This window comes from Peromyscus eremicus, chromosome 16_21, assembly GCF_949786415.1.
Source record: "Peromyscus eremicus chromosome 16_21, PerEre_H2_v1, whole genome shotgun sequence".
Taxonomy (NCBI): domain Eukaryota; kingdom Metazoa; phylum Chordata; class Mammalia; order Rodentia; family Cricetidae; genus Peromyscus; species Peromyscus eremicus.
Window position 1 is genome coordinate 7448366 of NC_081432.1, and position 25123 is coordinate 7473488.

Below are 25123 nucleotides of genomic sequence, written 5' to 3' on the forward strand. Positions count from 1 at the left end.
TTGGCATGGGCTCATTCCCTCTGGATGATGCCTTTTGCAGTCACTGGTCCAGTACACAGAGTACGAAAGGAGACTAGGGGTCCGTGGCGGGGAGTGTGGGGAAAGAATGAGGATCCCTGTGTCTGGTGGTCAGGACACAGTACTACCGTGTCTGTCAGTCAACTGTTCACCTGTGGGGTCTGCTCCATTAGCCCTGGTGTTAATTCATTTTGCCTTGATGCAGGGCAGGCCAAAGAGAGCGAATTTTCACATGGAGTGTTGAGCAGACTTGGGAGGCCCATCAGTGGCCAACAGTTGTCTGTAGGAAGGGCAGGAAGACTTCCATCCGCTGCCCTCTTGTTTCCGCTGGCCCCTTTCTCACGGACTCTGCCTCCTCTCCCCACAGACTGGGACGAGTGCGCCCACAGCTCTGAGCACGACTGCCACCCAACCGCCCGCTGCATCAACCTGGAGGGCTCCTACACATGCCAGTGCCTCACAGCCAGGGATGCCAACCCCTCCCGGGCTGGCCGGGTCTGCAAGGGTGAGCTTTCCCAGCAGCGCTCTGAGGGCTGCGGTGGGAGGGCCAGCACGGCCAGGCATAGTGCTAAGGGCCACAGCAAGGTTTCTGGTTTTGCTTTGTTTTGTTTTGTTTTATTCAGAAGGAATTAATGTGATGGTAAATGTACCTAAGAGCAAATGCAGTGTGGGTTCTGTGGCTCCTTAGCCCACACCAGTTGTAAAATATAATTGGAGTAGTTTTTTTTTATATATAAATGGGTAAAAAGAGCCCACATAAGCAGAGTACCCCAGCTCCAAGGAAGTCATGAAATGTCCTCAGGAGCAGGGAGTCCTCTCTTGATGGCTTCAAGATGGATAGACTTGTAGAAACCAGGTGTGCTATAAAAGGGCCCCCCTAGAGGGGCTCCTGAGTCCTAGCCCTACCACATCTCTACCGCTCAAGTCTTTTAGCAGGAGGTGGGAGTGGGGGCTGAGCTAAGAAGCAGGAGGCAGTTACTTGCAGATCTCTGATGCTGTGTCTGATTAGTTATGTCTGCCCTTACACACATCAGCTACTCTGTCTGATTAGTCATGTCTGCATTGGGAGCATGCTGGAGCAGAGATGTTCTCCTCCTCTTCCTGTGCCTCTTCTATCTCTGTCTGTCTATCTGTCTGTCTGTCTGTCTGTCTCTCTCTCTCTCTCTCTCTCTCTCTCTCTCTCTCTCTCTCTCTCTCTCGTGTGTGTGTGTGTGTGTGTGTGTGTGTGTGTGTGTGTGTGTGTGTGTATGTGCATGGGGGGGGAGACATTCACACCTGTAAGTGCATGTGCTTGTGGAGGCTGAATGTCATTCCTCAGGAACCATACACCTTGTGCTAGGATTAAAGGTGTGTGCACCACTGCAGGGTCTGTTACCAGGATCTGAAACTCACAGATAAGGTAGACTGGCTGGTTACTGAGCCTCAGATATCCTCCTGCCTCTGTTTCCCCAGAGCTGGAATCTCAAGTGCACACTACTATGACTGGCCTTTTTTTTTTTTTTTTAGGTTTACTTTTAGTTATGTGTCTGCATACTTGTCTATGTGGGTGGGTGTGCATTAGTGCAGTTGCCTGCAGAGGCCAAAAGAGGGCGCCAGATTCCCTAGAAGTGGAGTTACAGGGCATTGCGAGATGCCTATTGAATCTGGGACCTGAACTTATGTCTCCTGGAAGAGGAGCAAGTGTTCTTCACTGCTAAGTCATCTTTTCAGGCTCACCAAGTGGGGGGGGCGGTGACAGATCTTTTGCAATGCATTGTGTTTCTCTAGGGAAAGCTTTTGCTGTGGGGAGACTCTGATGGCCTTCCTGACTGTTTCTGGAATCTGATAGTGGATGTATTTTGCAGGTGACATGGTGACCCCCACAGGAAGTGGACTGTCTGTAACAACAAAGGTCACCACCCCAACTGTCAGCGTGGGAATAACAGGCTTTGGTCCAGAGACCCTTACCTTGTCACCAAGTCCCAGGCACCCAAGGAGCACCCCAACAAGAAGTCAAGCTTGGACCCCAGGGCCTCCATCTGGGAGAGATGGTAGCAGCACAGCCAGGCAGGAGAGGACTAGCACAGGGCAAGGTGTGGAGACACTCAGCACGGCCCTAAGCCTGGGGACGAGCCATGGAAGTCCCAGCAGTATGACAAGCTCCTTTCCCAGCACTCTAGGGCCAACCTATGGTTCCCCTCAGAAGACCACAGATGTCCCACTGCATTCCACCAGAGAGCCCCAGGAAAACTTCACCACAGGCCCACCCTCGGTGACTGCTTCACCCACAAGCTATGTTGTATGGCACCCCAGTCCCATTTGGGAGACACCCCCTCCGAACTCCACAAGACTGCAGAATGAAGTTTCTCGACCTTCCTCCTTCCCTGGCCTGCCCTCGGCCTCAACCCCTGTGGCTCCAGAGCCCCCTGCCTGTGGTGAGTCATCAGGGGCAGGGAACCCAGCAGAAACCCCAGCCTGTGTGAGTCCCAATGTCAGGGTTGCCAGAAACGTGGAGTGTCCTTTCTCATCTCGAATGTATGTGGACCCGGGTATAGCACAGTGGGGTCCTCTGTGGCAGGTGTCTGGTCTAGTTAGAAAGAGAAAGGCTCCCTTTCCATCCCTTGCCTTCTCCCCCTTACTTCCTAAGAGCGCTTGGCTTTCAGTAACTGGGGCAGAAGTTGGCCAGGGGAGGGAGGAGACTTAGGGACTATATGTCCCATTTGCACTGGACAATCCCTTGAAGGTTGGATACCCCAACAGTCCCATAATCCCTAGCAGCACTGCACCCTCAGCCCTCACTGGTGTTACACCATCTCAGCTTCCTGAACCTCAATTTTCCTACTGACCCTGTTGAACCCTCGGTTCTTCCTTGCCTGAACCACACTGGACCTCCAGTGGTCGTGCACTCTGGAAGTCTGTCCTTCCAGCCTTCTATACCCAAATGTGTGCATGTCAACTGTCTACCCCTCACAGCTGTACTGCAACCCCCCCCCCAGCTGATCCATGCCATACACAAAGCTTGTCATCAAGTCCTGGGAGGATATCCAGGAAGGAGTGACTTTTCCAACCAGCAAATAGGCTGGGGCTCATAGAGGTCTAGCTGACAGGCCCCCTTTTGTCAGCTTGCAGAGCTGGTTCCACTGTGGGCTTTGCCCAGACTGAGCCACTGTCAAGGGTGAACTCCTCCATTGCTTCCTCTGTGCCAACCCACATGTGCCAGGATTGTCCCACAGGAGTCAGGGACTATCCAAGGGACTCTCGAGCCAGCAATGCCAGTGACTGGCCCTGGGACACCAGTGTAGGGTTAGGGTGGACCTTCTTGTGGAGGAACCACCCAGAACCTGAAGAGGAGGAGTGGTCTGTAGGCCCCCAACCATCCTATGGAACAAACTATCCCAGGCACCAGTTTCTGTTGTCTAAGACACGTGGCTTCTGCTGAGAAGCCAAGCTAAAGGCCCTACAAGGTCCTGCACACAAGGGCGCCATCTCTGTGAGGAGTCATGACAATCTGTGTCACTGGCTGGTGTCACCTCCCCTCCAGTGTTAAGTGTTGGACTTTGGGAAGCTCTTTTCCTGTTTCTCAATGTATTCGGATCGATCTTCACGTCAGTATGTATGTCCCACTTCCCAGTTCCTGGACCCATTGGAAAGATCACCGTCTCCAACGTGACCAGTACCAGCTTCTCCCTGCAGTGGTCAATGGACATCAGCTTCTCGCCTACCTTCTACCTCACTTTGGTCTCTCCTCGGGGACCCGCCGTAACTATGGAGACCCAGGACAACAATGTGACATTGTCAGGTCTGGAGCCCGGAGCATTGCACCTGGTAGAGATCGTGGCCAAGGTGTGTGGGAAAGAAGGTTCCAGAACACAGCTGAGGGTGCGGACAGGTAAGGATCTCTGGGAACGTGGGTCACCAGTTAAACATAAGAGGACAAACAGACACACATGAAAGGTTGAGCCGAGGAAGGCCTCCCTGAGGGCTGCTGGGTATCCATTCCCTTCTCAGCATGGAAGCACCTGGCTCAGCTTGTGAGGGGATGGTGGCAGAATTGAATAATGACACAGGGACCCCATTACATGGGAGACAGTCTTCCCCACAGTTACATGGTCAGATAAAATCCTTTTTTTTTCCTCCTCATTACTTCTGACTTCAGTTTTCCCAGCACATGACTTCTTATGTGTGTGATACTGTAGGGAGCTTTCGCATCACAGAGAGCCTCCCACCCACTGGGGGCTGTGTCTTCCAGGTCGGGGGTACATTTCTTGGGTGATGCCTAAGATGACCTATTGGGGTGCAATAAGAACAGCTCATGGCCAACAGGAGAAGAAGGAATTTGGTGGTGTAGGGATGGCCTAGCAGGGAAATCCCTGAGTCTGAGCCAAGCCAGGAGACCCCTGAAGGTCTCCCTCACTCTGGAAGGAAGGGGTTGTACATGGATGTGTGGCCCTGCCCCTTAAGACGAGTCCTATGTCTGCTCTTCCCTATGCTCCTGTCCTGCCTCTATGACTCCTACATCAATCAGGTTGCATGTGCCACTGGCCATGGTTCTGGCCTTTGGGCACAATGACAGCGATGTCCCCCAAAGACTTGAAGTTTGAGGCTCATCAGGAATGCGTAGTGGGATGACTTTATGGTTTGTCTTAGGACTGAGTGAGATTCCCTCGGGAGGTGGGCTTGAGGTCATCAGGGAGAGAATGCTGTTAGTCTCATCTGATGCTCCAGGCCCCTTACATGAAGCAGGTATGCCCCAGACATTCAGGGAGGGTCTGTGTCAGAAGCCAGGATGTCAATGGGGACTATTCCAGACTGTGCTCATGTTCCATATATTCCTGGAAACCTTAGAGGGCAAAGACTCACAGAGAACAGGCGGGGTCAAAGTGGAACGGTCCTTAGACCACAGAGAGGTGTGTGTACAGGGCATGGACTCTGAGCAGATACCCCTTGGCTCTGATTGTCTCTTGGTGCCTGTTCCCTCTCAAACTGTCCCGGTTTGCTAGCTAGGTATCTGACTTTCAGTGAAGCCTCAAGGGAGGCCCACTGCATGCTATTTCACATCCTTTGGAGCCTGGTGGGCCATGTCCATGGGCAGCAGTCACTAGTCCTTCTTTGGAGCCAGGTCAGCCTGGATACTCATGCAGTTAACAGGGACACTGAAAGGACAATCTGTAACCTAATGCATGCTACATCCTGCAGTGGCCCGGAAACTTGCGGGTGAAGTCCGGATAGCAAACATCCGGTATTCAGAATCCCTCCGAAATGCCAGCAGCAGGGAGCACCGAGACTTCGTACAGTTATTCTTCAGGACGGTGAGTGGGGACGGTCAGTCCTACTTCCCTTCCTGGGGAAAAAAGGAAGGAGGTGGCATGGGGGGTGGGGTGGGAATGCTAGGTGCTTCCAACTAGGAGTAAGATTCCTGGGTTTTGTGGACTCCCTGTTTCTGGAGGAAGCTGAGCCAGACTCCAGCAGGTTTGAGCGTCCTGAACTGTGTGGTAGAGGCCTACCTGGAGGCAGACGCCATCCCTTCCTCCATGCACCTTGCTTCACGCTCCCTGTGGAGCAGAAAGCTCCATCTGCATTTATCAAAGTACTGAAGCAGGGCTTTGGTGGTGCAGCCCTGTAACTCTGGCAACTCAGGAAGCTGAGGCAGCGGGGTGTGTGTGTGTGTGTGTGTGTGTGTGTGTGTTGTAAGTTCAAGGCCTGTATGGGCTACAGAGCGAGCTCAAGGCCAGCCTGTAATATGTGTGCACCGAACACATGCATGCACACACACACACACACACACACACACACACACACATACACACACAACCACACACATATACATACACACACACACAAATGAATATTTAAAAATGGAGCTCCATTTCAAATACCATGAGAAATTTAAGTGTAAAAACCAGTGATTTATACTGTTTGTAAAAGTCTGCAGCTACCACCACCATCTAATTCCAGAATGTTTAGTTACCTCAGAGTGGACACCCTGTACCCATTCTCCCTCTGCCCCTCCCCCAGCCCCTGGGCTGCTGCTCTGTTTCCTTGGACCTGTCAATTGGATGCACGTGAACATGGACAAGATTAAGTAGCATGTTGTTTCTGTCACTTAGTTAATGTGCTCAAGGTTCATCCGACATTGCCATGTGCGTCTGCACCCCATTTCTTTGATGGGTGGATACTCTCCATCATCCCTTCCCTTTATCCATCCACTCAGTGTTGGATAGCCATGGTCCTTCTGCTCTCTGTCCAGAACAAAGCTGCTCTGATCACGTGTGTTTCTCCCCTGTCTTCCTTCCAGCTCTCTTTGGGACAGTAAACTGTTATGGTGTAGTACGGGTAGCAATCTCAGCATGTTTTGGTGCTATGGTAATAATTATAATTACTCAGACAGAGTCTCATGTATCCCAGGTTGACCTCAAACTCTCTATGTAGCCGAGGATAACCGTGAACTCCTGGTCCTCCTGCTTCTACCTCCTGAGTGCTGGGATACAGGTGTGCACCACCAGGCCTGGTTTATGTGGTATTGGGGATGGAACCCAGGGCTTCATGTATGCTAGGCAACACTCTACCCGCTGAGCTACAGCCCCGCCCTAGTTTACACTACTTTAGAGAATGCACTGTATTACTATAGAAAATGCACTTACCATAATCTCGTGATCTTGTTTACCTGGTGGAAATTTCAACCTTCTTTGAGCTCTTCCATAGTCAGGGAGTTTGAGTTTTAAGGGCGGGTTGGACAGTGCCACCTAGTGTTGGCTGCGATAACACGCTGGTGTGTCCAGAGCCAATGAGCACTACTCTCCAATAGAGTGGACCATGCAGGCTCAGGAGCTGCTCCAGTCTAGCCCCATGGGATCTGAAGCCCTGCCTTTCATATTCTTGAATTCCCAACTCTTCCAGTGCCTGGACCCAAGAGTCCCTAGTGGTGTGACTTATGTGGTGCACCGCCCCTCCTTAGCAAATGGTGGTTTCAGGTAACATCAGGCAACAGATGTTGAGCCCCTTCCCCACTCCGGTGGCCAACTACAGCAGCTCCACCCCAAGTTTCTAGATCAGTCTTTCTTTTTAAAGCCATTTCCTCCTTGGCCCATTTTTGGACATAGTTGCTGTATTTGTCTCTTGTCCCGGGATAGAAAATAATTGTGTAGCCATATACACAGGCAGGATACCAAGACCAGCTTTGGAGGTGGTAGGCTAATGGTTCATCACTTCCTAGCAGGTTCTGGAGCTTTGCCTGGAGACCACTTTGAAATGGTGACATTACCCCAATGCTGCAGCAGATCTGCCTAAGGAAATCGGGGGGTGGGGTGGGGGTGAGAAGCAGGAGTCTCTAAGATAAGCACAGCAGCTGTCTGACGGAGCCCCCCCAAGGCAGCTGAGGTGGGGTTGGTGGTACTCAGCCTATGATGGGGGATAATGGATCTCTCTGCCTTGGGTGACATAGAAGAGGGGAAGTGGGGCCAGGAGCTCATGGCTTGGGGTACCAGCCCTCATGGGTTCCTCTGACAGTCCCTGGAGATGCCCTTTCTGGGAGTAATTTGACTCATGTGGACCACTGAGGCTCATTATAAGAGCATGTGTCTTTAACTATGTTGGGTGGATTAGAAGGATGCAGCCTGTGACATGTGACTCTGCCTCTTAAGGTTAGAGGACAAGAGCAAGCCCTTCAGAGGTGGGAACTGTGAGTCCTGTTAGGGCTGCTGGAGCAGCTCATTCAGAAGTGGTCTGTGAAGAGGTGGAGAGGAAGAAGAGAGGGGAAATGTTCAGAAGCATTAGCAGCCCCCACTGCCCCCCACCCCTGAGCTAAGAGCAACCTTTAATTGCCATTGTGAGCTTTCGTGTTGCAGGCCTGTGCGGGTGGGGTTCTGCTAGCATGGCCCCCTGCTCAACCCAAAGACAGCTCTCTGCAGCTGTCTACTGCATGTAGGGGGACAGAGCGCCTCTGGACATCATCAATACCTGCAGGCATTTGGCCTGGGCTTAAAGGGTCCAAGAACTGATCTGGGGCCTGGACCTTCAAATGCCTCTCCTGCTGCCAGGCAGAGTACCAGGACAAACAGCCTGTGGCCTCAGCGGGCGGCTCTTCTCACGTAGCCTGTTTCTCGAAGGTGCGGGACTCCTTACCGGCCACGCTGCGTCAGCACATGGACACGGGCGAGATCCACGTGGACATCATCAACATCACAAATGGCAGCGTTGTGGTGGAGTTTAATTTGCTAATAACGGCAGACCTGGATGTCAGGGAGGTGTCTGCCACCTTCCTCACAGCCCTACAGAATACATCGGTGCTGGAGGTGGTCAAAGGCAAAACCTTTCTACAAGGTATGCAGGGGCTGGGCTCTCGACCCTGGTCTGCCGCAGTTCTGGAAACGAGGGCAGCACAAAGTGAGCTGTGGCTCTTGGTTAGGAAGCTGTGTTTGGGGCCTCCTCGTGGGGCTTCCTAGGAGCTGCCTGAAGCATGAAGTGAATGGGGGCTTCCTTGTCATTCTCTCTCTTTTTGCTTGTTTGTTTGGTTTTTTGAGACAAGGTTTCTCTGTGTAGCTTTGGAGCCTTTCCTGGAACTGGCTCTGTAGCCCAGGCTGGCCTCGAACTCACAGAGATCCACCTGGCTCTGCCTCCCGAGTGCTGGGATTAAAGGCGTGCGCCGCCGCCGCTGTCCGGGTTCCTTGTCTTTCTTATGGCTGCCATGATTATTGTTAAAAATGGAAGGGTTGAACCTTCAAAAGTCAGAGATATCCCTCCCCTGTCTCCTGTGCTTTGATGGGCTGAGAACAAATGGGTCCTTCTGAGCAGCAGGACTGTCCAGGAAGTTTCCATGGAGATCTTAGCAAAAGTACCAGGGAAGAAAGCAGGGATGGGAAGGCAATTTAGACTCTTCCCTCCTCCAAGTTGAAGATAAATGACACATGGCTCATGGATAGATCATTAGTTTATTTTGTTTAGTCGGGGTCTCACTGTGTAGCCTTGGTTGGCCTGGAACTCACTGTGTAGCCCAGGCTGGCCTCACATTCACAGAGATCCACCTGCCTCTGACTCCAAAGTGCTGGGGTTAAAAGTGTGTGCCGCCATGCCTGCCTGGCCCTAGATGGTTTTATGCTTTGTTTTGTTTTTAATGAAGACTTTAAAACTGAATGTCTTCTTTAATTTGAAGAGCGAGAAGGATTCTCTAAGCAAAGTCAGGTTTTCAGAGGAAAGGACTGTGATACTTGAATTGCCTAAAAAGATCAACCCTCCTGTCAAGCAGAACACAGTCACTCTTGTAGAAATGACAAAAGAAAACTTCTAACAAACTAGTGAAGAATTAGCAGCTTGAGTGCAGAGTGAGTTCACACAGGACTGATAGATACCGAGTCTGATAGGTCAGTGTGCACAGGATGATAAAGGACAAAACCCCAAAGAAGTGTAAGTCATTGACACACGATCACCAAGGACATGGCTCCCTTTGTCCATGAAATTGCAAAAGGTAAAAAATACTATAAGATATAAAAGCTAAGTTAGAAACGAAGCAACTGCCACATTCTCTCTGACACCAGCATGGGCCCTCACAAGGCACGGTGAGGAGCTGCTATGGAGTCTGCAGAGCAGGCTGGTGGGGTAGAATTTTCTCTCCCTTTTTGGAAACCAAGGCAGTGATGGGTATCAGCAGTCCACAGCATCTCTTCCTCATTGGCTTGGCGGTTGATTCTGGGACTTTGTCCTGGGCGATGGGACCTCTCAGTCCAGACCATAGTTAATGCAAAGACAGCCATCATCAGAGCGCCTTCAAAGGCCAAGTCATTGGAAATAACCAATAGTAAGGAGCCGGCCGAGTTCCGTCCACACCATGGGCTGTTGTCACCTATGAATGGGGTCTGCTGAGACGGAAGATTCTGAAAAGTCATATGCTGAGTTACAACAGGGTGTCATGTGTGAGTGTGCGTGTATGTGTATGTGCCGAGCAAGCACAAAGTGTGTATGTAAGTGCGTGTGAGTGTGTATGTGGGACGTGTGTGTGTGTGTGTGTGTGCATACTAGGTAGGTGTGCTACCACGGAGCCACAGCCTGGAGTCTGCTTTGTAAAGACCAGAAGGAAGCCTGTGACTCTGCAGCCCCGTGCTCTGTGCTCTTGGCTTTGCGTTTTGGTTCATATCCCCGTTCTGCAGGGCTGGCAGACCGAATGGGCAGAAAGACAGAAGGTGGGGGGCGGGGGGTGTACCTGCTGGGTTTAGTGCTTTGCTGCTTGGGTCTCCAGTTCTGTGCATCTCCTGACTGCAGTGGTGGATGGGAGGGGCTGCAGCTCTGCAGGAACCCCTTTCCTGTCTCACAGGGCTGTATTCGTCCAGATTAGCCCTGGCTCCCATTCCCACCACAGCTCCTACCCACCCTGAAGGGTCTCCTGGACTGTCCTGAGCTTGCCACATCCATGGGGCCTGCTCTCTGGATGTCTTCACCTGCCTCCTGGGATGCCCTGCCCTGGAAGGACTGTGCAGGCAGCTGATGGCACAATCCACCCCGGAACCACTTGCAGGCCTGTCATGACTCCTGTTCTCCTGTCCTCGCTTTTCAGATTACAATGAGTGTGAAATGAGAGAGGATGACTGTGAGCCTGGGACATGCAGAAACACCTTCGGGTCTTTCACGTGTAGCTGTGATGGGGGAGGACCTGACTCATATGTGGAATATTCTGGAAGATCCTGTGATGGTAAGTCTTACAGCCTTTTCTGGAATGTTTCTCTCTTAAGGAAACTCATTCCTAAGAAAAGGGGGCTTTTGTCCAAATGAAGTCAGCACACTGTTTATGACCTGGGCAAGTTCTCTCTCTCTCTCTCTCTCTCTCTCTCTCTCTCTCTCTCTCTCTCTCTCTGTGTGTGTGTGTGTGTGTGTGTGTGTGTGCACATGCACATATGCATGGAAGGTATACATATGTCTGGCTCTCCCTCTTCTTTCATATATGTCCAGTGGAGGGAGACAGCCACTTGTGTGAGTGAAGAGTGTCTGGGGCAGAGGACCTACTCTGTGTGGGAGAAATAGAATACAGAGGAGGTCAAGTTATGTTGGAGCTGGTCATCAGGGCCAACCAAGTCAGCACTTAGCAGTGTGGGCCCGATCATGCAATGGAGACTGGCTAAAATGTGGGAGCCTGCAGAAGTGGGTGGCAGAGGAAGCATCGGGCCAGGAATGTGGGTGACATTTACATGGGTGATCTTTCCAGAGGTCCTGGACATTGCAAAGCTGTGAGCTTTGGGGCAGGAAGGAAGTCAAGGCAGGAGCAAGGGGTACGGGCTCCTGAGAGGACAATTTAGGACTCTACATGGAGATAAACCTCAGAGCCTTGGAGACAGGTTACTTGTCCATTCATGCTTAGCACATCCATGGTACTCGAGGACCAATGGAAGCCCAGTAGCCTGGACACTGTGGCTGGAGCGGGCAGTTCCTGGGTAGGGCTGCTTTAGAGCACAGTGTGGGGACTCAGAGGTCTGCCCTGTCCCTCCAGCCCCAAACAGACTCACCCAGAGCCTTTGTCTCCTTGGAAACTGCAGGGGACTCTTCTAGCAACATAGTCCAGACCCCAGGCCCAGAGTGGCCCCCTACCCCAGCAGGAACTAGAGGTGCCCCTGTGCCAGATTCCAGCTCTGTGGCCCAGGGCCAGCCCCGGAGGCTGAACCTGACAGACGCAGTTGGCGTATCCTGTGAGATTGAGATGGTGGTCATCACCATCCAGAAGCGCTTTCTGCAGCAGGAGGCCATACCCGAGGCCTCCCTGTACCTGGGAGAGCCCTCCTGCAACGTGAGCAAGAGCAACAGCACACACGTGTTCCTGGTGGCTGGCTGGGGCGAGTGCGGGACCCTCGTACAGAGCGTGAGTGCATGTGGCTGTGAGCCACCTGGAGGGACCTCAGTGTGGGGAGGGTTTGTACCTGGTAGGGCGGACCGGCAGGGTGGCAGGGTCTTCACTCCTGGGCCTCTGACTTCTAAGTGAGAGAACCCAGAAGAGGAAGTCAGACAGGCCCACGTTGTCACAGTCGGTACACTGGAATCCTGAAGGAGATGCAAGCCTCACATTGCAGAATTCTTCTGGTGTAAAGGGCCTGGGGTTGGCTAGAGTCAGGGTTTAAAGAGTGCTCTGCGAAAAACCAAAAAAAAAAAAAAAAAAAAAGCCAGGCGGTGGTGGCGCACGCCTTTAATCCCAGCACTCGGGAGGCAGAGCCAGGCGGATCTCTGTGAGTTCGAGGCCAGCCTGGACTACAGAGTGAGTCCCAGGAAAGGCGCAAAGCTACACAGAGAAACCCTGTCTCGAAAAACCAAAAAAAAAAAAAAAAAAAAAAAGAGTGCTCTGTACCCAAGCAAGATGGGAAGGGAAGGTAGGAAAAATGAGAAATCCAAGAAGTCATGTGGGAACATGTGTGTGCATGAATGTGCATGTTTATGCATGTGTGAATACACCTGTGTACACATGTATGTTCCCTTTTCTCATACATATGTGTGAGTATACATACATGTTAGTCATATTTCTGTCACTGTGAGCTAAGTCACCTTACAGGAAGGGAAGGTTTGCTTTGGCTCACGCTCAGAGCTTTCAGCCCACGGTTGGGTTGGGCAGCTCCATTGCTCTGGGCGGGAGAGCTTGACGGGGCAGAGCTGTATACCTCATGGTGGCCAGAAATGGGGGAGAGAGGGAGAGAAGAGAACAAGATAGGAGGACGAAAAGAGATGAGTGCGGAGGGGAGGGAGAAGGACACGGTGGGGGGGGAGAGGGGAGGAAGATGGGGATGGGAGAAGAGAGAGAAAGAGGGAGGAAGGGAGGGAGGGAGGGAGAGAAAGAAAGAGGGAGGGAGAGAGAGCACCAGCATGTGCTAAGATCCAAGTGTTCCTTCAAGGGCCTCCCAATACCCTAACTTACGTCATCTAGGTATTGGTGGAAGTATTAAGGCCACTCCATGTAGTTAAAAGGGAGGTTTATTTTGTGAGGTAACTTACAAGTAAAGGGGTAGGTTACAGGGTTCAGGAGAGGTGAAGTGCAGTCCCGCAGTGTTCTCTGGAGAACTCCGCTCAGTTTACCTCCAGCGTCCAGGATCCAGGAACCAAGAGAGCCGGCACATCCAGATCTTGGATCTTAAGCACTCCTGTCTCAGCCCCGCCTCGTAGGTGTGACAGTTACTGGAAGCCTCAATGGGGATAGTACTTCCAGGTCAAAGCTGGAACAGCTACCCACTACATCTAGGCTCCACTTTCTAAAGCCTCCCAGTTGCCCACAGATGAGCAGCCACCGTGAGGGGCCCAACACCCCCCCCCAGCCCCTCACAAGCTGCTGTGTCCAAAGAGCATCCACTAGGACACCAACGGTGAGACCCGTAGCTGTACCACGTGCTCTCATGTGTCCACTGCATGCCAGGCTGTTCCCAGTGTGTCAGCACATCTTCGCAGGGATAGGATGCGGGGGCCTGCAGATTGAGGGGTAGTGTGGCCTCTGTTTTCAGTCCGGCTGGGTTGGGGGAATGCTGAGAGATGCCACATCATTGATTAGACGTGGTATGACATGATAAGACACAGCTTGAGTCAAGGGCACAGCTGCGCACATATGATGGCAGATACATGGTTGGTAGGCTGGCCTCCTTTTGGTGAGTAGGATGGGTCCTTGAGGTAGGAACCAAGGCCTGACATGAAAATCTCCAGGTGACATCAGGGGACACTTGTCAGGATCTTCACTCTTCTGGGGATTACCCTCCAGTACCTGGAATATAGCTGCAGTGGGGGTGGGGCACACTGACGCTCAGGAGATCACTTACACCCCATCTGTTTATGCGCAGAACATGACCAGCACAGTGGTGACCACCACACTGAAGAATGACCTGTCCCCGGAGGGCGTCATCCACCACCTGCAGATCCTCAGTCCCATCCACTGCGCCTTCCGCAATGACCTTCTGACTTCCTCAGGCTACACCCCGCAGTGGGGGTGAGTGGGAGGCTGCCTTGCCTCCACACAGCGTGGGCTCCCTCTAACACCTTTGCTTGAAGGCTCTCTAGGATGTCCACCCTTCAAGGGCTTTCTTGAGTCTGCCCACACAAGTGGATGACGGGACTTGTGCTAACTGCCGGCTTCCCCCATTTCTGCCCCAGTCCTTCATAGGATTAAATAGAGAGGGCCAAATACCTTCCCTGTGACCCATCAGCTAGGAGGAAGAGCCTCTAGGGAGCAGCCTCCACCATGGCCACCCTCTCTCCAGGGCAACCGCCCACACGAAGAGGAGTCAGGGCTTCTTGCATGCAGCCAGCTGTGCGTGCATCACCTCTCCTCACCTGGGCTCTTCCTTGGCTTCTGTGCCTCCCCAAAATCCCCTTTTGTGGGGGGAGAAACTAGAAGAAAGGACTGCATAAAGCAAGCTTCACATAGCCTCTCCCCCACAGGGTCTACACCATCTTCGAAGACCTCCACGGCACCGGAAGCTTCATCACTGAAATGCAACTGTTCATCGGGGATTCTCCCATACCTCAGAATTATAGCGTGTCGGCCAGTGATGAGATCAAAATCGAAGTGGGGCTCCACAGGCAGAAGAGCAGCCTTAAGGTGGTGCTGACGGAGTGCTGGGCCACCCCCTCCAGCAACGCCAGGGACCCCATCACCTTCGGCTTCATCAACAACAGGTAGAGAGAGGCCGCATCACCTTGCCCAGCCCCGCTGCCTACTTAGAACCACTTGGAATTTCCAGGCAAATTCTAATGAGGTCTGGGTTTGGGGCGAGATGAGGCAGCAGCTCCTAAGACTTCCATGGAGGTTGTGGGATACCCGTGAGGGGCAGATGTTCACAAGAATCATGCCTGGGGAGCAGCTGACTTAAGGAGCCACGTTCCCTCCCTCAGCTGCCCTGTTCCCAACACCTACACCAGTGTGATCCAGAACGGCAACTCCAGCAAGGCCCAGTTCAAGCTGAGAATCTTCTCCTTCGTCAACAATTCCATCGTCTACCTGCACTGCAAGCTGCGAGTGTGCATGGAGAACTCCAGGAACACATGCAGGATAGTAAGCGTGGCTCCTCCTCTGCTTCCGGGGGGTGGGGATGGGGGGGTGCACTTTCCTGCTTGGTAGAGGTGTTGCTCTACCCATGAGGACATGGGGACAGTGCTCAGAAGCATGTAGCTTAGCGGGAGAGTGAAGGACAGGGAGTAGCACACGTGGGGTGTGTTGATTCAGGCTAAACATGTTCTTCCTGAGTTTCATTGTGACATTTCCATATGTATGTATAGTTATACTTTGCTCTTATTTACCCCCATCTCTCCTTCCTCCTCCCATGGCCCAGCTTTCTGCTTGCTTACATCACACATACACACATACTACACATACACATACCACACACATACACATATACACACATACATGCATCATATACACATACACACATACCACATACACACACATATATACGTATACCTATATATACACAAACATGCACACATACACATACCACACACACACATATATACACACATATATGCATACATATACACATACACCACACACATATATACGTATACATATATACACACAAACCACACACAATATATACACACATACATGCATACATATACATATATACACATACCACATATACACACATATACCACATACACACACATATACATATATACACACAAACATGCATGCATACACATACACACACACTCAGACATACCACACACATACATATACATACATACACATACATACAACACACACATACACACATTTTTACATATACACACATATTTACATACACCACACACTCACATATGTACATACACAACACATATGCACATTACCCATATACACCATTACCCTCTCTTTGCTCCCTTCTTCTTCCCTTCAGGCCTCTTGGGGCTACACCTGAGTTTTCTGGTTTGCTTTCTATTACCGTGATACAATCCATGATCTACAGCCACTTGGGGAAGAGAATATTTATTTTAGCTTATAGGTTAAAGCCTATCGTCAAGAGAAGCCAAGTCAGGAGCTTGAAACAAGAAGGATGGCGGATGCTCCTTATGGGCTGGCTCCCCTTGCCTGCCTCAGACCTAGGAACGGCACCGCCCATAGTGGGCCGGGTCTTCCCCCATCAAATCACAATAAAGAAATTGTCCCACAGATGTGCCCCCAGGCCAATCCAATCAAGGCAAGTTTCAGTTGAGGGTCTCTCTCCCCAGGTGTTGACAACAAAACTAACCAGTCATGTTACCCACCCCACCCCCAATCAGCTGTGCGAATTCCCCTCAGATGGCATTGAAGCTGAGGTGTAAAACATTACATTAATGCCGTATTAGCACTGTGAATAGAACATCACCAGCCGTCAGCATCTCTAGCAGCTTTTTCTTTCCTTGTGCTCAGCATTGACACAGAGCTTATGAACAATTTGCATTGCCATTTACCCAGACTATGTGTGTTCCTCCTTTGGGAGATGCTTGATACTGTACCCATCTCTGAGGGTGACAGAGATGCTGGAATTTTTCCAAGTGACAAGTCTTTGGCTATTAGCAGGGTGTGGATAAGAGACACAGTGAGTCATTCCACTTTCTCACATAGTAGGTCTTCCTGAAGGCACAGTTGACTCCCCATGACACACACTGAGGGGCATGCCCCAGTATACACCTGGAGTCATGGGGGTTTGCAGAAACAGGGCTAGCAGTTCTAGCAACATTCTCTCTGCAGGGACTGCTGCTTCTCAGGTCTTTGCAACCTGATCCCCACCCCCACCCCGAGTTCCTTTATAGTGGGCTTTCCATTAGTTCCCAAGGCTGCAAGACAAGGTATGACTGAGCCATTAAAATATTAGAAACACGCTGCTGAGTGAGTCGGGAACCCACAGTGTTGACAGGCTGGGCTCCGAGTGGTGCGGGAGACTCTGCTGTGGCCTTGCCCGACTAAGAAGAGTGGCCTCGCCATTCCCTGACTTACAGAAGTTCTTTCCCTCAAGTCTGTCCGTGTGTCCACATCCCTCTTCATTTTAGACCTCACCTCCAGGGTTAGAGTTCATCTTAACCCAATCATTTTTCCAAACAAGGTCAACTGGCTAGTTTCGTGTAAACTTGACACCAGCTAGTAATTTGAGAGGAGGGAGCCTCAACTGAGAAAATGCCTCCATGGGATCAGGCTGTGGGAAGCCGGTAAGGCATTTTCTTAATTAGTGATTGATGGGGGAGGGCCCCGCCCACTGTGGGTGGTACCATCCCTGGGCTGGTGGTCCTGGGTTCTTTGAGAAAGCAGGCTGAGCAAGCCATGGGGAGCAAGCCAGTAAGCAGTACCCCTCCATGGCCTCTGCATCAGCTCCTGCCTCCAGGTTCCTGCCCTGTGTGAGTTCCTGCTTTGGCCTCCCTCAGTGGATTGTGACTCTGGACATGTAAGCCAAACACACTCTTTCCTCCCCAAGTTGCTTTTGGTCATGGCATTTCTTCACAGCAATAGAAACCCTTACTAAGACAATCGGAGTTAGAAGGCTGGGGTTGGGATGCCAACATGTTTTTTTGGAAGACCATGGTGGATATTGGTTATACAGGGAGCAAATTGCACCATACCACTGAGCCACACAGTGATTTTGAAAGGCAAAGGTATCCGGGGGAGTGAAGGTCTGGTTGAACCTTTGGAGGATACAGAAGGTTGAGTCTGGGTTGTGTGGTTGAGGCATGATCCTCGAGAGGGATGCTCCCTCCATCTTCCCCTATGCGTACCCCACTCCATGCCTCTCGTGCTTTGGGTGGTGCTTTGGTTTGTTTTGGTTAACTTGACAAAGACTAAGGTTACTTAGAAGAGGAAAATGCCTCCATCAGATTGCTTGTATGCAACTCTGTAGGGCTTTTGCTTGATTAGTGATTGATGTAGGAGGGCCCAGCCCACTGGGACCAGTGGTCTGGATTGTGTAAGAAAGCAGGCCAGCAAGCCGTGGGGAGCAAGCCAATAGGGAGCTTTCCTTCATGGCCTCTCTTCAGCTCCTGCCTTCGTTCTTGGTTTCCCTCAATAGACTGTGACTCATGTATGTAAAGCAAATAAATCCTCCACGAGCAGCTTTTGCCTGTGGCATTTCATCACAGCAATGGAAACCCTAACTAAGAAGGGTGATGATGTTCCACCAGAGTCCACTGCTAAGGCTACCCTGCTCCCACATCCCCATCTAGATTTACCCATCCAATTGCTCAATAACGCTGTTCTAGAGGACCAAATTGTCAGGGCCAGAAGAGGAATACTCTAGACAGTGAGTTTATGCCCTGTAAGCACCACGGGACAACTGTGAAGTTTCTCTTGTCAAAAAAACAGAGCTGCAATGACTTCCGGTTGCTGAGAAGCAGTGAAGCCGAGCACCAGATGTCCTGGGGGCCCCTCCGTAAGTCTGAAGGTGAGTCCTCTGGGTTTCAAAGGCAAAGAAACAATCCCGTCTGCAAAGTGCCAGTGTGAAAGCGCCTGTTTGAAATACGGGGCTTTAGAGACTTTTCTAAAGGACTCACAACGGTGGCTAAAATCTTCCTCAAGAGGCTTTCGTGGGGTTCAGATTGTCACATATTGGACAGGATTTGTTCCTCTTGGCCACCCTGAGCAGTGGCCTTGCTGTGGGGAAGAGTCCCAGCTTCCAGGGGTCCAGAGCACTGAGTTTATGGGCTGCTGTGACCTGAGTCCTAGGAAGCCAAGAAGGTCTTTGATCCTGAGTAAATGTCAAGTGGATACAAAGAAGAACCCACGCTGTGAATAGACAGCCACAGCGTATGTGTATGTGTGTGTGTGGGGGGGGGCATGTGTATACATGTGTGCACACGTGAATAATTGCACAACCACATGAAAAAGCTGTTTAATTCAGAAGATAAACAAAAAGCACACTTCAATCCTCTCTGAGTATAAATGCCTACCAGATGATTATATTCATGTATTTTCAGAATCCATTTTCCAAACATGTTTCTATCCCTATATGATCTAATTATTTGAAAAAAATAGGGAGTCTGCATGCTTTGGGTACTAAGACAGAAGTTTCTAGATGCCTCCACTTCTGTCTCTTCTCTATAGTAAGAATTTTCAGGCTTTAGCTGATATATGGATGCCTGGAGTAAAAAAAAAAAAAAAACCACAGTTCCCAACCTCCTTGGCAGCTGAGTGTGGCTGGGGAGGTCAGCTCTGGCCAGTGAGAGGGGAAAGAAAGTCCTGACAACTCAAGGGGACACTCCTCAAGGGCCACCCAGTGCCATCCCTGGCCACTTCCCTCTTCCTTGTCTCCTTCGACATCTCATCTTTGTGCCAGAATGAGATCCAAGCTTTTCCCGTTGCTCAGCCTAGTCCTGGCTGCTTTTCTTTTTGTTAGTTTTCCCTCCTAACCTGGACGGTCTTGTGCCTCTCTGTATTTTCCTGCATAATAGCTCCTGGGATTCAGGCTCAGGGTGGGAGCTGAGATGCAGGCTCAGGGTGAAAGCTGGGTTCCAGGTAAGAGGACAAGGGAATCAGCAGGCAGGTCCTGGCTGGCGTTTCTCAACTGTTGCTTTTCATCCAAGCATTGTGAGAATAAAGCCTTAGGCACAGTTGCCAAGGCACACCCCTAGTTCACTAACTCAGATGGTACTAGACCCAGGTCGGGGTTCACAAATGATTGATGATCTGTGTTCTGAGACCTAGGTGCAGGGGGGTCCTCAGGTAACTGCTTGTCTAGATTCTAGAGCTGCATGCATTTTCTCCACTCATTATCCTCTTAAATTGCTGTAGATAACTGGTCAACCTGGGGCTCCAAGAAGAAAGAGCATAAGTATATCACATGTTCTCATTAATAGAAATGGAACCTCTCCATTCATTCATAGATGTCTGGGAAATGTCAATAGAGTGTGAGAGGTACTGGACTTAGAGTTAGTAGACCAGAGTTTGATCATAGCTGATGCATGAGCTGTGTGGTATTTGCAATATTATTGACTCTGTCCATCACCATCTATCCATTCATGCACCCTCTGTTCATCATCTATCTTCCATTGATCCATGCAGTCTTCGTCCATTTATCATTCATCTATGTATCCATCTATATGCCTTCCATGCATGCATTTAATCTTCACTAATCCATCCATCCACGCATTCATCTATCCATCTACCCATTAATTAGCTGTTCATCAGTATATCTACCGCCTGTTCACCATACATGTATACAGGTAGACAGATAGACAGACAGACATCCCTCTCTTCCTCCATCCACTATGTGTCAGGAATGCTGGTTTTCCTTTGTAAGACTGTAGTTACAGCAAATTTCCATGCCTACCTCTCAGGGTTGTATCTAGTGTGAAATACAGGTCCTTTGACAGCCCCTAATTAGTGAGGCTCCCTAAATTTAAAATTGGGCTGATGATGATACTTTTGGGATGTTGGGAGCACTACCTCTCATTCCTCATTTGTTGTGAAATGGAGATATTTCCTACATCAGACAGAGCATGACCTACGGTCACTTCTGAGTAGGAGTTGGTTGTTGCCATTTGTACCAAGCAGAGATCTACACTAGGCTAGTGCAGAGAGCATTGCACAAGGGTGTGGCTGATCTGTCACCAAAGCTCACCTGCTCACCACACTTTCTTGTTGTCTTGTTTTTATTTCCACAATATTCTTAAACAAATGGGCATCAAAATCACTCTCAACACATGGCACCTGCAATTGGTATGGGCTGCTCTGTTGCAGGAGTGGTCTTAGCTGAAGTGCTGTGGGAGCCTGCAGGGACAAGGAGAGGTCAGCAGACACGTTCTTTCAGGCTCTGGCCTCTATCCCCACTGTTACCACTACTTCCCTTTCAAGAAAGCATGAAATTCACCTTACGATGTGGGAGATTGTATGTGTTCACATGGCTGGAGCTGAACTGTGGTGAACTGGGCCTCAGAGGCAGAGCCAGGCTGCTCATAATCCTCTGCTTGTCTTTGTCAGAGGGTCGGGGCCACCTTTGTGGAAAGGGCTCCTCCCACACCAATACCACCACTCCAGCCCACATGCGCATAAGTAGCCTGAGCTGTGGTGACAGAACACCGTGGACTGGGTGACTTAGGACCACGGAGTTGTAGTCTCTCACAGTTCCAAGAGATGGAAGTCTGAGATGGGGGTGTGGGCAGGCCCTGTTCCTCGGAGACCTGCAGCCAAGCATCCCGCCAGCCTCTTCCAGGTCCCGCGGGCTGTGGCCCATTTTTGGGTTCCCCAGCTCACTGTATGTAGCCCAGCTACATCCCACTGCAGCCGTCTTATAAGAACACTAGTCCTACTGTGTGAGGGCCCAACCCCTCCAGTGTGGCCTCATCACTAATATCCCTACAGTGACCCTGTTTCCATATGAGTCCTGCAGCTCTTGGATTTGGGCTTGAATGTATCCTTTCCTGGGACAAACTTGCACACATATTTTCATGTGTTGATGATGATAGGGAAACTCAGTCTTCCTTCATCCTGAATATGTGCTGCCCGCTTTTAACCCAGTTTGGGACCCTCCTGTGGCTACTGCCTCACTAGCCAACTAATCAACCTGCTTATTTTGTGTTGCTGAGCAAAGATGTGGGTAGTGTGAGGTGACTGGGGGATGTGCAAATGTCCAGGACAGTTACTGAGGCTGCTGCGTACTTCTAGAGTATATGAGCTGGGATTCTAAGTACCAAGAGGGCTTGCTTCTGCTGTGTGGGGGTCATATGTGTGCTGGGAGGCCTTGCTTCTGCTGTGTGTGGGTCATATGTGTGCCAGGAGGCCTTGCTTCTGCTGTGTGTGGGTCATATGTATCCTGGGAGGCCTTGCTTCTGCTGTGTGGGGGTCATATGTATGCTGGGAGGCCTTGCTTCTGCTGTGTGTGGGTCATATGTATCCTGGGAGGCCTTGCTTCTGCTGTGTGGGGGTCATATGTGTGCTGGGAGGCCTTGCTTCTGCTGTGTGGGGGGTCATATGTGTACTGGGAGGCCTTGCTTCCGCTGTGTGTGGGGTCATGTGTGTGTTGGGGGAATTTATTTCTATTGTTTGAGAACTACACATGTGCCAGTGAGAGGGCCAGTGTGGGTCGGTCACGTGTGTGCCAGGGGCTTGCTGGCTGTCTTCGCTTTCTACTCCGTGGTTATATCTTCTATATGCTCATTGTCTCCTCACTTAAACTGCTTCCTGGAGAGACAGGGTCTGATGGCAAGACCCACACAAGTCACAGTGTGATGTTTGGAGTCTCAAATGGACAGACAGAGGCCCCATGCCGGGGAACACTGTGTGTCCAATTGTACAAGCATTTCTGAGAGCTTGCTCTCGGTTTCAGACTTACCTACTGTGGACCCAGGCAGGGAACAGCCTGGCCTGCAGGCCCCACTCTCAGCCGCTGAGTTAGTGACATGATGAAGGACCAGACGGGATAGACAGCATCAGGACAGGGGCTCCATGCTCTCAAGGGCTGACAGTCTGGACTGTCACAGTCTGTTCCACAGTGCCAACAGGGCCAGGCTCCTGCCTCTGCTTCAGCATCCTCAATGCAAGTGCCCCAACTGTGCTGGGAAGAGCCCCTTCCTGGAAGGAAGAGCCCTTGGGGGCTGGATTCTGGTGCCAGCTCTTCTGTGTCCCTGGGAAGGTGCCTGACCAGGCGTGAGGACCCATGCTCCTGGGAAAATTTCACAGTTGTGGTTACCGGATGGTACCCCCACCTCAAACAAGGTTGTCTGGTTGAAAGCTTTTGTCTAGGTGGCCAAGAGGGAAACCCAGGACCACTGTGGGGGAAGCTGTGCTCCCTTTGGTCTGCATCCTAGAAGACAGCATCGTGTTCACTGAGGGGCCCTAGAAGTCCCACGGGGATGGGAAATGGGATTTGAGTCATGCAGACTGCTCAGGGTCTTCCTAACCAGACTTTTCAGGATACTGGAGGTGGAGGGGATGGGGGATGAGCAAGGCTAGGGGCCATCCCTGATCTCTGCTCTAGATGCTCTTGACAATGTGCCACACTAATGGTCAAAGCACTTATGGGCCCTGGCCACTGGAGCGCAGGCCGGGGGCTGGTTAGTAATTTCAGTCTTTTTCCTACAATGTGAGGTGTGTGTGTGTGTGTGTGTGTGTGTGTGTGTGTGTGTGTGTGTGTGACTCCATAAGGGACATTGGTGTCCTGTTCCTTTGCTCTCCACCTTCGTCTCTTGAGGCAAGGTGGCTCCCCTATCCTAGAGCTGTGAGTACAGCCACCCCCAGCCATCCTCCTGCCTCCATGACCACAGGACTGGGATTTCAGGTCTGTAGCCTTTATGTGGGTTCTGGGAATCCAAATTCAGGTCCTTATGCTTGCACAGCAAGGACTCTTACCTCCTGAACCATCTCTCCCAACCCTGACAGTACAGACGTTTAAAGATGGAGAACATGTTCACCTAGCATCAGGCAGACCTATGAAAGAGAATTGGGTGGTGTGTGGCCCAGTGATCAGCCTCTTCATCTCTGTGGTGTGAATGAACATCCACACCCGAAAACAAGTCTGGACCCTTTAACAGCCTCCTCCCTGTCCCACACCAGCCTCTTCCCTAGGCCCCGGAACTATCAGTCTTCTCTCTGTCTCTGTTTTGCCTGTTCTAGAGAGTTCTTGTGAATGGGTCTCACTACCCATGGTCCTTTGTGATCCCTCACACACTGTCTCCTAGGCGGCATGTGACATCAGAGCTCTGCTCCTTTTTGTGGCTTGATAATATTCCACTGTATAAACTGCACATAGTGGGGCTCATACCCATAATCCTACCACATAGAAGGCAGAGGCAGGAGGATTGCTGAGACGAAAGCTTCATAACGAATTCCAGGCTGGCTCATGCTACAGTGTGAGACTGCATCTCAAAAACCAACTAAACAGGCAAAAAAACAAAAACCAAACAAAATCAAACAAAAAACTCCATTGTGTGGCTTGATCACAATTGGCCCATTCATTCACATGTTGACGGACACTGGGGGCGTGTCCACATTACACCTATTATAAGCAACACAGCCATGAACATGCTGTACAAGCACTCGTTAGAGAATTTTTTTTTTCTCCATTCTTTGGAGTCTACGCTCCTGGACTTTTGGCTGCTGCTCTGGCCTTGGGTGGGTCCTGCTCTCGGATGTAGGTGGTATACAGGCCCAGCTGTGTCTCTCCATGAGGAGCTGGCTGGCTCTCCAGCAGTGAGGGGGCCTGCCTGCGGGCAGAAGCTTCTCTTTGCACACTTGTGGGCTGAGCTGCTCTCACGGGGTGAGGACCCCCTCCTCCCTTGCTGACCCACAGGTACACACAGTGCTTTGCTGTGAGGGTCCTCAGATTTAATTCAGAGTGCGCTGCTCAGAAGTAGTGATTGAGTACCTCAGATCCAGCCCCTATCGCCAATCTAAGCACATCCTTTGCCTCCCACCAGCTTCACAGTTGCTGGGCCAGGTGCCAGGCACAGACACGTGCTTCCCCTGACATGGGCACCTCTCTTACCCCACGCCTGTCTTCACCCGCAGGTGAACCTGAATGTGCAAAGCCAGGCCTGGGGACTAGTTACATCATCATCATTGCAGTGGCTGCAGTTACTGTGGTAGCTGGGGCGGCAGCCCTTCTGATCCTGCGTTACCAGAGAATGAAGGGGAAATACAGTCTCAGAATCCAGACCGATGACTTCAGCTACCAAGTGTTCTCTCAGTAGGAGTCCCAGCTGATCGGGAGATGGGTAAGAGCGAGCATATCCGATGCTACACCCTGCCTCCATCGCCTGTAGAGATGACAGGGTGGCCTTGGCAAGGTGTGGAACTCTGTGACCCCTAACTGACAAACTTCTCTCTCCCAAAAGCGGCTGAGAACAGTCAGAGAGGGAGCAGGGACCATTTGCAGATCAGCCAAGAGTTCTGCCATTTACACCGTGGTCTCGGGGAAGCCAGAGGTAGTGCAGTGATCCTGGGACCCACCCTAAATCTTGGCCAGGGATGGTTCCCAGCCTCATCCACGAAGGCCTTGTGTTCACTGGGACAGTCCTTCATGTCCTGGGAGTGCAGCGGCATCCACTGTATCACCACAGTGCTCTGGCCGGCATTAAACTCACAGCCCTTCTGGTGGTGAGGATGTTCAGCCTATCAGTCACACTGGGTTTTTTTTTGGGGAGGGGAGGGCTGGAGTATAGTTTGCCCCCACAGAGAGCAGTATCTGTACGTAGTCCACACTCATCCTCCTATAGCTTCAAAACC

General features: G+C 51.1%; 1 protein-coding gene across 1 annotated transcript in view; it reads left to right on the forward strand.

Annotated features, from left to right (window-relative positions):
• Umodl1 (uromodulin like 1) overlaps window positions 1-24588 on the forward strand; it is a 55100-nt gene extending 30512 nt beyond the window's left edge. The window contains 12 exon segments of the mRNA XM_059243935.1: window positions 386-523; window positions 1863-2432; window positions 3629-3886; window positions 5194-5306; window positions 8103-8316; window positions 10541-10675; window positions 11514-11833; window positions 13782-13927; window positions 14380-14616; window positions 14833-14992; window positions 18269-18347; window positions 24407-24588. Coding sequence (XP_059099918.1) covers window positions 386-523; window positions 1863-2432; window positions 3629-3886; window positions 5194-5306; window positions 8103-8316; window positions 10541-10675; window positions 11514-11833; window positions 13782-13927; window positions 14380-14616; window positions 14833-14992; window positions 18269-18347; window positions 24407-24588 — 2552 coding nt within the window.
• The last annotated feature ends 535 nt before the right edge of the window (window positions 24589-25123 follow it).